This window comes from Euwallacea fornicatus, chromosome 10 (assembly GCF_040115645.1).
Source record: "Euwallacea fornicatus isolate EFF26 chromosome 10, ASM4011564v1, whole genome shotgun sequence".
Classification (NCBI taxonomy): domain Eukaryota; kingdom Metazoa; phylum Arthropoda; class Insecta; order Coleoptera; family Curculionidae; genus Euwallacea; species Euwallacea fornicatus.
In genome coordinates, this window is record NC_089550.1 from 21,239 (window position 1) to 34,040 (window position 12,802).

The following is a 12,802-nucleotide window of genomic DNA, read 5'->3' on the forward strand; positions in this document are numbered from 1 at the left end:
ACAAATTCATGTCACCGTCAACACAGTCCAAGGTCTTCCCAGATGGTTTCTTTGCATCTTTTGAGGTCGCTCGCCGCCCCTACAGGGGGTCTGAGCCCTTTGTAGGGTATACCTGGACGTAAGTCGCAATACAAAAAGGTGATATATGTTTACATCGGTACCATTACAATCGTGTAACCTTGTTTACCGCAAGTTGTCAAAGCGGACTAATCGTTTTAACTTTTTAAAAGTCGTTGGTAAATACAGCCGCTGGCCTTTGTGGCTTGGTGGTCCGTTTTGATTTGGGATCTATTATATTTAGAAAAGTGAGATTTATCCCCTTAGGTTTCGCCACTATTTGCTATTATTAAATAAGCATACTCATAGTATATTGTATATAAATTCGGTGAATACGGGCGAATTAGGCAATTGGATAAGTTCAATGAAATTTAATATGCAAAAACGATTCCTTTAAAATCGAACAATTTCTCAGCCAACCTCTTAACGTTTGGATCGCCAATGAGTTGAAAATAATTTGAAAGTTCTCCATCAGAAATTTATAGTTATAAGATGGTTCAAGTTTGAGCGACACCGTTGATATCTCGGAAACTGTAACATATCCAATTTCAGTACAGTGGCGGCTAGGTTGGGCAACTATAATAGTTTTAAAATGAAAATATTCTCTAGGATTATAATGAATCCCAGAAATATAGACAAAGCAATTATATTTTTATTTGAATTTTCTGGAATTTTGCATCTTCAATTTAAATCTCGGAATTTATTTTCTTGTCCGGATACTTATAATTTTTTGTTCTTAGACCGCTAAATTTTTGGCCACGAAATATACCCTCAAAATTCCCAATTTTGATAGACCAAATTTAGAAACTTTTGATATCTTGCACTCGAAATTTGTGTTTCTATAGAGAATTTCGAAATGTGTATCCTTTTAAATCACGAAGTAAAATTATAAAATTCAGATTAATGGTCAAATCGTAAATGTTACTAATCAATCGCCATAAACTTGAGCCTGGATATTGACCAGACTTTTGATTTCTATGAAAATTTATTTGGTATTCAACTTGATAAAGCATTAATCATTTGACCCTTAGTAATGTTAACTCCATAAACTGTCTGATAACTTTGCCGGCAAAATGATTTCTATGAAATGACAAAATTCGTCGATTCTATAGAAATGATCTTGCCGTTACCAGCAATTTCAAAAACTGAGCCTTAGGATCAGTACGTCAACATACTCCTGATTTTACACAATGCATATTTCTTATGGAAACAAAGGATTTAGCCAATTTTTTCTTTTTTTTTTCATTGATTCCGATAATAACACTTGGATCTACCTAAAAGAAGAAAAATCGACACGAATGTATGCAACATCGCGTAAATTAAAGGCTACAACGTAATCAAACAAAAAATCTGATGAATTATTTTAAAAACAAAATGTATTTCTAGTATCATTTTGGACATGAAATGGAGTGATGACTTTTTCATTGATCGGAACAACATCAATGGAATCGAAGTGATAACTTGCGGTTGAGAACTTTTGACTAATTATTTTGAATTTACAGTGTTTTAATCAAGTGCGAGACTTTTTTGTGTCACGGTTCTTTGTCGGAACTTCATTGAACTCAAAAGAAATTAATGAATGAATGGTCGTGGCCTGACGATCGCGGAGCAATAACATCACCCAATTTATCATTGAAATTTCGATTTTATTTTTGTATTGATGCACATCGATTTCGTGCTTTCTTCAAAAATTAGGTTAATTTAAAGTTAATTATTAATAGTCATTTAAAATATCATTATTAGAAGTTAAAATATTATGAGACATTATGAGCATATACGATGAGCGGTATTTTCGCAAGTTTGCAGATTCTCGAAATTGTTGGCTGTTGCTCTACATCCACCATACACGGCCTTTTCACATCTTTTAACCGAGTTGTTCCAATGATAGATTTCAATGTAGGCCTGGCAGTTTATTGGGCCCCATGTATGAGGTTGATCGCAATCTGAAACAAAATTTGAAAAATATTGGTAATTTTTTAATTTTTAATCACGATCTCAAAAATAGTGCTTATTATTGCCAAAATTAATATTATACAGTTTTATTTATCTATTCGTCGAATATTGCAATAGAACATTATTCCTAATATTTATATAATGAAGTTTCTTTGGTGGGTTTATATTTATTTCATTTGTTTGAATTATAAGTTACAGTTCTGATCTCTAGATAAATCAGATTATAATGCCATGGTCCTACTAAGCTTACGGTCAGCTCTCGAGACTTAAGAAGATGATGTTTTAAATACATATAAGCCTCAGCAATATTTTACTGCTTTACGTTTAAATAAAGCTATTATAATTCAGAGCTCTATCATGTGCATTCCTTACCACATAATAGGCATTTATGTGCCTAAAAACTCTAGGCCACTCTATTTAAACTAAAGAAGAGTTGTTTATTCATTTTAAGAACTTTCATTCTAAACGAACTGAATGAAAGTTCTTCAGTGAACTTGAGGAAGAGATTACATCTCTTTCGATCCGTATAATGGATATGTGAATTTCTCTATCTAGATAAGAACCTCCTTGTATTACTTAAGCATTACGATTAAATTAGTCTTGAACTTCATTTTCAAGTGCTTCTTTTTAAAATTTGTCTTCATTGGCCTATTTATCAAACTTTTCAATTTTGCTAGGACAGTTGATGAGATTATAAAGAATCGCATATTTTCATTGAATAACTGGATCGCTGTTTGGTGATTCTCAGGTAACAATAATTTTCAGTTTAGTTACATTTTCCTGATTAATACTTTTTAATGCGGGAGCCCTGTATTATTAACTCACTCGATTATTAGATTTAATTTTTCTTTTTCAAAAGAACAAAATTTTTTATGATCAATTTGTAGTAAAAACAGGTATAAAAAATCATAATTCATTTCGAAAATATATGTAACTCCTTTCAAACACCTCGCGAACTGAATATGAAGTTCGAAATCTTCTCTGATAACAAGAGAATGAATAGGGCCTTTTTAACGCTATCAAATTATTTTTTGTTAAAAATTTATAAATTGATTCAGTTTTTGCTAAATAGGTTATAATTTACATTGAAATTCTGGCAAGTTTAGTTGTAATTAGCTTGATTGAGTAATATTTGTGTTTTGTCCTAGGAGTTAGCGTGACTTCAGCTGGTTAGGAAAAAATAAGATATTTCACAAATTTTATAAAAACCATGTGCTACATATTACAGTTTCTACACGAATATTCTATCATTGTCACTCTATTCTACAAATGTATGTGCAAAAATGGTTTTTAATATTGCTCAAAATAATTAATTTTTGATAAACCTTCTATGCCTTCGAAATTAGTGATACAAGGTGGATGGAACTCCTCTCAATTATACCAAGGGGTCTCATAATATCTCGAAGATCTACCTCTACGACGCTATAACGTTTCTTATAATGTAACAATTTTTATAGATGTTCTCAAATTAACATTATGATAATAAATTTCAATAATATAACCACCATTTAATCTATATACGGTCAAGATTTGGGTCAAAGGAAAATAGTACTTATCATTTTTATTTGTCAATATTAATACGTATTTTGGTTTTGTTTTCATTCACCATGTTCTGATATGAAATGTTAAAAATCAATCGATGAAATAGTACCAAGGACAACAACATAAACAATCATATTAATTGGAGTGATTTAAAGAATTTTCTATAATTATACAGTAAGAAACGAGAAGCATGGTCATCTTCCAAATTATTGGGATATTTACAGAATTTTCTAGTTGTAAAGTCGTTCGCCTTTGCACAAGAAGTTGAGTAGAGTGGTATATATTTTATTTAAAAAGAACTAGTAAATTAATAAAGTATAATCACAAATAAATTTGGTGTAACCACTGATTATTAAAAATACTTTTCAGTAGGTGATGCCATTTACTATTTACCGTGCATCATCCATTTATTATTAACGTGAAACATCTGACAACTAAAATAGATAATCGATGAATCTATATAGGATATGTCTGATATTTTAACAGCTACTCAAGTTTTTTTTTAATGTTCACTCTTTATACTACATTCAAATATCGTTGGTGTCCTAAAAATTTTTTGGAAGGAGCTATCTTATCCACTTTGTTAACTCGTTTTGTTGGACAAATTTCCAGTTTTTTAAAATCAATTTCTTAAAGCTATTTATGAACAATTTTGAGACAAAATAGAGATCAATTTCCTCTGTAAAGTTAAAACTAAGAACATCAAATTTAGACTTTAAGGAGACTTGATATCATGTACATATATTTTGAAGTCTTACCTGTCTCTCGAAAAGGTTGTATTTCAGCTACTGTAACTGCTCCTTGGGTAGGAAGAAGATGGCATAATACAACCAAAAGAACTGCCACAAACTTAAAAAACATCGTCAAGTTACAAACACAATCTTCTGGCTTAGAATTACTGAGGTTATAGACCAGTTATTGCCAATGCTAGCAATATATGAGGTACGCGTTATGCTTTAATTTTGGAATTATAAATTTAAATTTAAACTTATCAACCAACATGAAATATGCATTGCAAATTATAGTAGCTTCTAATGTTAATTACAGAACATACTATCTTGAATTTATTTGGGCTACCGAGCAATATGTGAGATAACATGCGTACATACAACAATATAAATAGTATTCTGAAAGGAAAAGTTAGGATTTAAAAAAATATGTATAAAATTAGCAATACTTCATGATAGTGGGCCTCTTTAATCACCCTCCGAGGATTTTATGTTCTGATTGCAAATTTGCATTCAATGTTAATTTAATAAGGAATTATCTGTTTTTGCGCAAATTATGAGGGCATGTATGTTAGCTCAGGACATATATTCCATGTCGTCGACTGATTGCTCGCTTTAGACGAATCCACTATTGTGTAAGTAGATGGTGACTCTATTGACTTAGTGAAATTCTTTGGCACTTACTATTGATTTTCGTTTGTTCTAAATCATTTACTAAAAGAGAAAAACAACACTCGCGCATTTAAATGAAGCAAGGGAATAGATGCTCTTTGTTTTGTTTCAGTCCTCACTAACAAATAATAAACTCTGTAAACTGAAAAATTCATAGAATAATCTTTGGGAATTGCACCCATTAAAACTAACCCAAATGCTTCCTTTAAATATTCAACAATTATAATGCATTTTAAAGTACCTCGGTCTTAATGGGGCTAAAATTACCTCCATCCTCCTATATAATACATTCAAGACGATGTCTCCCAAAACCGAGAAAGCCGGGCATCGTGATGATAAACCAATTTGGGAATTATTATTAGCCAAGTAACATAGCGTGCTCTGCGCAAGATCACGAAGGTATACATACTCAACCTCTTTATTAGTCTGCCCGCCAAATGGAGTTTTAATGACAGTTATTACGTTTTTAATGGGTTTATCTTGGAACTGCCATGTTTCAATAAACGATTAATATGGGAAATGGGTGTGCTTATTATGGGAATAAAACTTGTCTTAGGTATGAAAGTTAAATTTTAAAGCAATAAGGCAAGTAGCAATAGCAAATGGCCGGTAATGGTTTCGAAACTATGGAGAATGTATTCTACACCTTACATCGGTTTGATAAACCTATAAAGATTTTTTTCACTGGAATGGAGTCGAAGCGTTTTGGAAACAAGTTTGCAAAAACCTACAGAACAAAATTTTCATCGTTTCACAAACAATCATGTACATATAATATCTGCACCGATAAGGGAAATTTGATACATTTTGGGCAAGGAGCAACACTTGGAGGAGAAAAGCGTCATGCTCCTTTTCGGCTGAAACCTACTCCAAAAGTAAACCTCCATATTTCTTATCTACAATATCAATATCTGCAAATGTCTATACATGTTTTGAAGATATATGTTCCTCTTTTTTTTCTTCGCATCGTTTCCACTTTTGTGCTTAATTTTCGTGTTGAATTATTGTATGCACAAATCAACTTTTTGTGATGATGGCAACAGGAATATTCGATTTGTCAATTAAAATAAATATTTCGAGGAAATTTTCGTTTATGGATCAGCATTTGATCAGTACATGAACTCAACTTTTATATTGTGATTTCCCAATGATTCGATCTTACCAAAACTAGATTTTTTTAAATTCTTTTTTGCAGTGTAAACACACTATAGTACGGCCTGAGATAGCTTAAACTGACTCGAACATTTTCAATATTTTCAAATATATCATTTAACTGATCTTTTATTATATTTAATTAACCTAAGTGAATTGGAATTTTTTCAATAATTTTCAACATTCTACACAATATGTATATCTACTGATCTTCTATAAAGAAAATAAGCTTCAGTGATTACTTATTATTTTTTTTCTTGGTTTAAAAAGTGTTACCTCATAATTTTTTCATTTTTCCTGTTTTAATCAATTTTTTTTTAGATTCGCTCATAAAGAACTAACTAAATTTTTTTCTATTTTTTTTTCATAGTTCTTTTCGAAGATGATTCAGTCTTAAAAGGTGTTTGATATGGCTATGGTATGGCACAGATATTATATAATGAACATTACGCTATAGTGACAATTACACTTAACATTGACAAACGTTATACTAGAATGAAGGACATACTATTTTAAATGTCGGATATTGGCTCAATTGAGGTAAATGTAATGTATTATTTATTCATAGGAAAAATCCATTGTTATTTTCGTTTGAAAATTTGTACGAATCCATTTAAACGAAACCGTACCATTTCGTGATGCCCATGGTAGGTACCGAATGAAGTCCCGATTGGAAAAGCTTCATTTAATATGTAGTTAAGAAAATTCCCTGCTTAGGAGCAAACGCCCCAAGAGAAATTATTGTAGAAAAAATATCCTGGGTGAAAATTTATGTTACAAAACGCAGGCTCTGAAATTGCAAATTCTCATACAATTTGCTCTCTCATATATGGACCAATGCCAACGCCGAGATCCTAACCAATAAAAGTGTTCCACTTTCCAAAAATATAAAATCTCCCATCTTCAATATTTTATTTCGAAACAGGAATTACCGACACCGGGCGACGATTCGGTCTAAGATTTATGGGGCCACTTATCCGCATCTGTGGCATGGACAAGATAGGGCGGTCCAGGAGATGGTTCTGCACATTTCGTGCAAATTTTACTTATATTTTCTTATATTTTCCTATATATCCCGCACAATTTCACGAGTTATTGGAAACTTTTCCCTTTATTACATCGAGACGGGTGTGAGTAATGGGCTGGCATGTTTTGTGATTTATATCGTTTATATGTGCGGTGGGAAGATGGGGGAGAACTAAATTTTACTATTTCTCTAGATTTATTGCTTTGTTCCAAAGTGAGTATACGAAGAAAATAATCCTGACGTACCACGTAGTAATTAAACTCTTTCCTGTACATAATTATTCAAATTTAGACCGATAATTTTACCGGACCGAAAGATTCGAAATAAATAACAGCTTTCGAGTCGTGTTTTGACATCTCGCAGGCCACAAAGGGCCTAATGGTCGTTTCTGACCGGATAACTTTCAAAATAAATAAATTAAAGAGTGCGACTTAAACGGCCCGATACAAAACACGTCAGGTAACCGGAGGTTTATCCTTATTTTCAAGTTTACCGACAAAAGGACCGCTTACCTATCGCTAAAAAGTCAAAATACGTGGTTTTGAAGTGCGTGAACGAACCATCACGCGGGTGGTACCTCTCATAAATTGCTCTGTCATGCTACAATTATTAGGTTGATGGTCAAGGTAGAGAGAAAAGGATTTAGATTTATAGGTTATTTTGAAATTTCCTATAAAGGCGAACGAGAAAGGTTATATGAATAGTTAGAGTAGGGACACTGTTGTTAAATGTGATCAGGTTAGTAAGTAGAAACGCGTGTCTTTGTGTTGCTCAACATTCTCTTTCCATTTCTACTTCAACGCTCTATTCCTTTTGTGGACTTACCATTAAACTCTTCTACATTTATGTTCATCCGAACTAAACTTTTACATTCAGTATTAACTGCATAATACGCTTGAGTATCATCTTCGTTACGGTCTAGTTACAAACATGCACTTTCTGGTTACTCCTAAGTTCTACTGAAGGTAGCAAAATTTTATTTATTTACTAAATACTGCCCACAAGATTCTTAGTCTTTAATAATTAAACTTAATAGTGGAAAATAAATTTTATCGTTAGACACGTTTTTGTTAATCAACACTGGCCTTCCAATTTGGTTTCGTGAAATCAAGAAATCATAAAGTACACAGTGAAACCCATTAGGTTTAACGTACTCTCCGCCCCTGATATTAATCGAAAAAAAATCACTTGACGTGAATATCAAATAATAACAGAATAATCTGTTTCGCTTCATTTCACTCAATCTTCGAATCAGTCACGCTCGACTATCTTCGAATGAATTGATATAAGAAAATGAACGGTCCAAAGAGCTAATTGCTGGGTTGCTTGTAATGACGATAGAGTTTTCAAGGAAATTGAAAAAATGAGATGGGATATAAACATTTAGAAGATTTAGTGACAGATCAAAAGCAGAGGCCAGATAGAGAAACCGCAGTTGAAGGTTTTTGTTTCGCAAGACTTGTTTCTCACGGATATGGAGCGTAATTGTTGAATTGTGGAACTATTAAAATGAAAAAAACCAGAACGATGGAAGCCTGTTTCGATGTTGTAACTAAACGTCCTTCAATTGCCATTCTTTAAATTACCATAAATGAAACGTCAAACTTGTTCTTATTTTAATCTAAACATACCGTTGATTCCTAGAGTTTCTATATATAATTGCACCACTGGATAAGTATATAAATAAACGGTTTATATTTCAGTGAAAAGCAAATCCCATAATCACGAACCCTAAAAGGGCTACCTACATAGGACCGGTCTCCATTATCGGCCCTTCTTAATAATAGTTGCAGCTGTTCATTCGCATGGACCAATCACGAGAGGCGTGAGCGGTCTGCCATATTCGGTTGGCCCGGGGGTCTGGTAATTCTGTGGCTTTTTTGTGGTCTAAGGTCCATAAAAGGATCCGAAAATGTAGGTAAAGGGAGCCGAACTGCGGTAGATGAAAAGGAAGAAGTATATCTTTCTAGGATATGATTTATTGGAAGGAAATAATGTTAAGTGGACTTGTTCCAGTTTGAACTGAAGTGGTATTCTGTTGAGGGTAGAAAAGAGGATATTTTCTACAGGGTGACCTAGAAACAACGAATATGATTAAGAAAACCATATATAATAAAATATATAACAGTTCAGCTAAATATTTCTCTAAAAAATTATTTCTTTACGATAAAAGGAATGGAAAAATACTATTGTCAGACAATAAATTAACTAATATGGAACTGAAGTTCTCTTTTAATTCAATAATAAATCGAATTTTGCAAATAGGCATTTTTGTTATAATAATTAAGAAAAATAAAGATGACCTGAAGGAGAGTGTAAAAAACGAGGACAAATAAAAAAAAAGTTTGCAGTTCAGGTCAACACAACTTGGAATCATTAATAAAGAAATAGAATTTTGTCAGTTTTCTGTATTAAATGAAAGTGATATTCCAGTTCTATCTATTCTGTTTACATTTTGAAAGCTTTAAGGAAGATTGATCTAAAAGAAGAAACATCCACAGTTTATAAGATTTCATTGTCATTGTCATCCTCAATTTTATTTTACCAAAACCAAACTCTTCTCTTTTATAATATGTCAATGTTTTAATAAATTTTAAGATTTCAAATTTTTAATAGATTATTATTATATTCATTTAAATTTTAACGTGTTTTGTCAGTTTGTATTTTGATGCAAGTAGTAATGCTCTTCAAGTTTCTTGTTTATCTGCCTTTTTTCGTAAAAACCAACACCCTCAATGAAGCTAATAAAAATGATGGACAGCTTGGTAGTTTAAAATGTTTATTTCTATCTCCCGTGACCGAAAGTTAAGATTTCTTCAGTTCATGATTTAATTAGTCGGTTTTGTGTTCCTCCCGTGTATTTCCTACGACAATAAAAATATTATCTTAAAGAATAGAGTGTATTTAAACAACACTGGTGATGGAAGCCCTTGTGGAAAAGGTGTATCAAAAAATTCCCCGACCAAGGATGCTTTGAAATAAATGCTTTTTACTGCATACGTATCGTATATAAGTTCATTTTGAAATTCAATCTTGATTTTGATACATTTCGCCTACAGGTGATGAATTGAGTTTCGATATTCAAATTGTGTTTAGAAATTTTACCAATTTTGTCGAAGAATCTTTTAATACACGTGTTCGTTAGGAGGGTGCCTATATTCCAATATGTTTTATGATCGCTCTTCTTTAAATACTTCTTTTGCGACTTTGTTATGCTTACTATACACCCATTTATTAACACCGAACCCCAAAATACAGCATGTACAATAACAAAAAAAACCGTATCCCCCGAAGTCTTAACTGCGGTTTTTTAGGGGAAAGCAGAAAATTACAACACTTTTTCACGGCTGTTTCGCGTCTTTAATGGCCGATGCGGTCTGGTAACAGATGGAAGGTGAATTTTGGCCTGACCATAATTCTGACAAAAAGCCCCGTGGCGGCCTCATTTTGTCCGATGTAATGAAACGTAGGGAATGGCTGAACCGCAATGCAGAACATACGTTATCAGACATTTTTGCATATTTCTTTAGTGCTAAAAAACTTAACATTAGTGCCTAATAATTATCTGCTCTTATCCAGTACAAAACCATTGGGGAATTATAAATTTATCCCCGATGATTCTCACAATTTGACAATATGAAGAGGGCGTTGCGTCAAAAACCCATTTCGCTGAGCCCCGTGGAGCGAGTTTCATTGAAAGCGATGCTTACACCGTTCCTAATGATCCCGAATGTCTCTTACACGTGACGCCTTTCCCAGGGGACATTTTTCAGAATGGGATCATAGCGGTGGTTGTCGTCATTTTGTCGTTTACGCATTAGTGCGGATAATCTGTTACAGCCACGGTTACAGATTTCTGGGGAGGCTAATGTATTTACTTCAATCTAGGCATCACTTGTCAGTTAATGCATAAAAAAAATCTGTAACGTACAGGAACAAATCACGATAACATAATTTAAAGTCAAATCGCGCAGAAGGCCATGAAATTGAAGAGAGCGAAGGGATCGGCAGATGTTTTCTTCGGCCGTCCTGATTGGAGGGAGAACCATTTGTTCAACTGTCATTAGCGACGATAAGCCATGTCGGCCAACTCGATATTCGCCTGTCCACCAAGTCTTCACTTGTTTATTCAAAGGGCACTTGACGTGATGAATACGTGCCACGCGAGACGGTAATGCGCATGAAAGAGAATCCTTAAGTAGATTAGATATATTTCTCTATTCAATAACAGGGCATTTTTCATCTCAATTGCAGTTTGTGTGCTTTCACGTAGATTGTTAGATAACTGAAACACAGTTACAAACTTGGAAAGGGGTGAAAAATATTCTAAATTGAACAGAGGATTTAGAGTGAATAAGGAAGTGACCGATGAAATCTGACAAAAAATAGGGGGGTGGTAAAAGGGATCTTGACTGCTGAAAAAACATCTTGGTGTATGTCGTTAACGATTTGAGAATTTTAATTATGTAGCTTTTAAAAAGTAGTGCAAGTATAAAATTTCAACTTGATATTTTAAAGCTCGAAGTTGCTATGAAATATTTTTTAAATGAGAAAATTTGACATTTTGCAAATCGGTAATGAAACGGTTTTCGAATATAAACTATTCACGGAAAATTATTCGTCATTTTTGAGGGTATGTATCACGACAAAGTCTTAGTTGAAATTCATAAATTAAAGATATTTTAAAAGTTTTTTCCTTTAGAATCAGGCTTACAGATTGATCTCGAATAAAAGCTTTTTTTTTTAAACATATATAGGCTAAAATGATTGTACTGAAAAATGGATATATTCCAACTTACGGCATTTACTAGCTAGTGTAATTTTGGAATTGTCCAATATTTTAAAAATCTCAATGGAAAAATAAAAAATTTAGCTACAGACACGGACACCATGTACATATATGGTAAATACACTTTCTTGGTGCTCGCCGTTCTCTTATTAATTCATCAACTTCTTAACTCGAACGTTCATGATGTCGTATTCGCAATTTTGGAAAAAATCACGTAAGCATTAATTTTTTTCAAAAAATTGTACTAAGTGAGTCACATTTTGTATCTCTCAAATAAACATAATTTTTGTTATTTATAGTTTTAAAACATTTATGCCCCAAATAAATACAAATTTGAGTTTTTTATCTCTTTGAAAAAAGACGAGGGAACGAAGTTGCAATTAATGTGTATTAATATTCGAATTTGATATTACATTTTTATCAGGCCCGCGTATCTGTATCGAAACCTAGTAGGAATGATAGTAAAAAATGTACAGGGACAAAATCCAGCAATTAGGCTTTTGGGGACTGTTTTTGCTAATCAATGTTTGCTGGGCGTGGGCTGCCATCCTTTCTTTAACTCCGTGGGAACGTAACCACGTTCTAAACAAATACGTGCATTATATGCTCGCATACTGAAGATTAATTAGGCAGTAGGGCAGTAATTGCTGCATAAGGGATATTATTAGTTGTCAAATTTCTATCATCATCTATAAAATTTATTTATCAAAGCTCAGAGGTTATCTAACAAAAACTATAGAGAATAGTTAATTTATTGCCATAAATAACCAAACAGCAATGTGCGTATTTTAGATTTTATTAAGAATTTCAATGTCGGTGTCTCTGTTACGCGGATCTTACCGCTCACTCCGCTTGTCACACATGTCAGTTATATTCTTATCC

At 32.9% G+C, this 12,802-nt stretch overlaps 1 protein-coding gene across 1 annotated transcript; it reads right to left on the reverse strand.

Moving 5' to 3' along the window:
• Positions 1-1,415: 1,415 nt before the first annotated feature.
• On the reverse strand, positions 1,416-4,633 carry LOC136341354 (kappaPI-actitoxin-Avd3a-like). The gene is made up of 2 exons (XM_066286232.1): positions 4,311-4,633; positions 1,416-2,000 (listed from the first exon to the last, which is right to left on the reverse strand). The coding sequence occupies exons 1-2, from the start codon at positions 4,411-4,413 to the stop codon at positions 1,822-1,824; spliced, it is 282 nt and encodes a 93-aa protein (XP_066142329.1). The 5' UTR covers positions 4,414-4,633; the 3' UTR covers positions 1,416-1,821.
• Positions 4,634-12,802: the final 8,169 nt, after the last annotated feature.

Excerpts from the sequence above, each read along its gene's own strand:
- LOC136341354 (XM_066286232.1), bottom strand. The coding sequence starts at position 4,413 with ATGTTTTTTAAGTTTGTGGCAGTTCTTTTGGTTGTATTATGCCATCTT. Across the intron at positions 2,001-4,310 it reads ACAACCTTTTCGAGAGACAG|ATTGCGATCAACCTCATACA; the intron begins GTAAGACTTCAA and ends ATTTTGTTTCAG.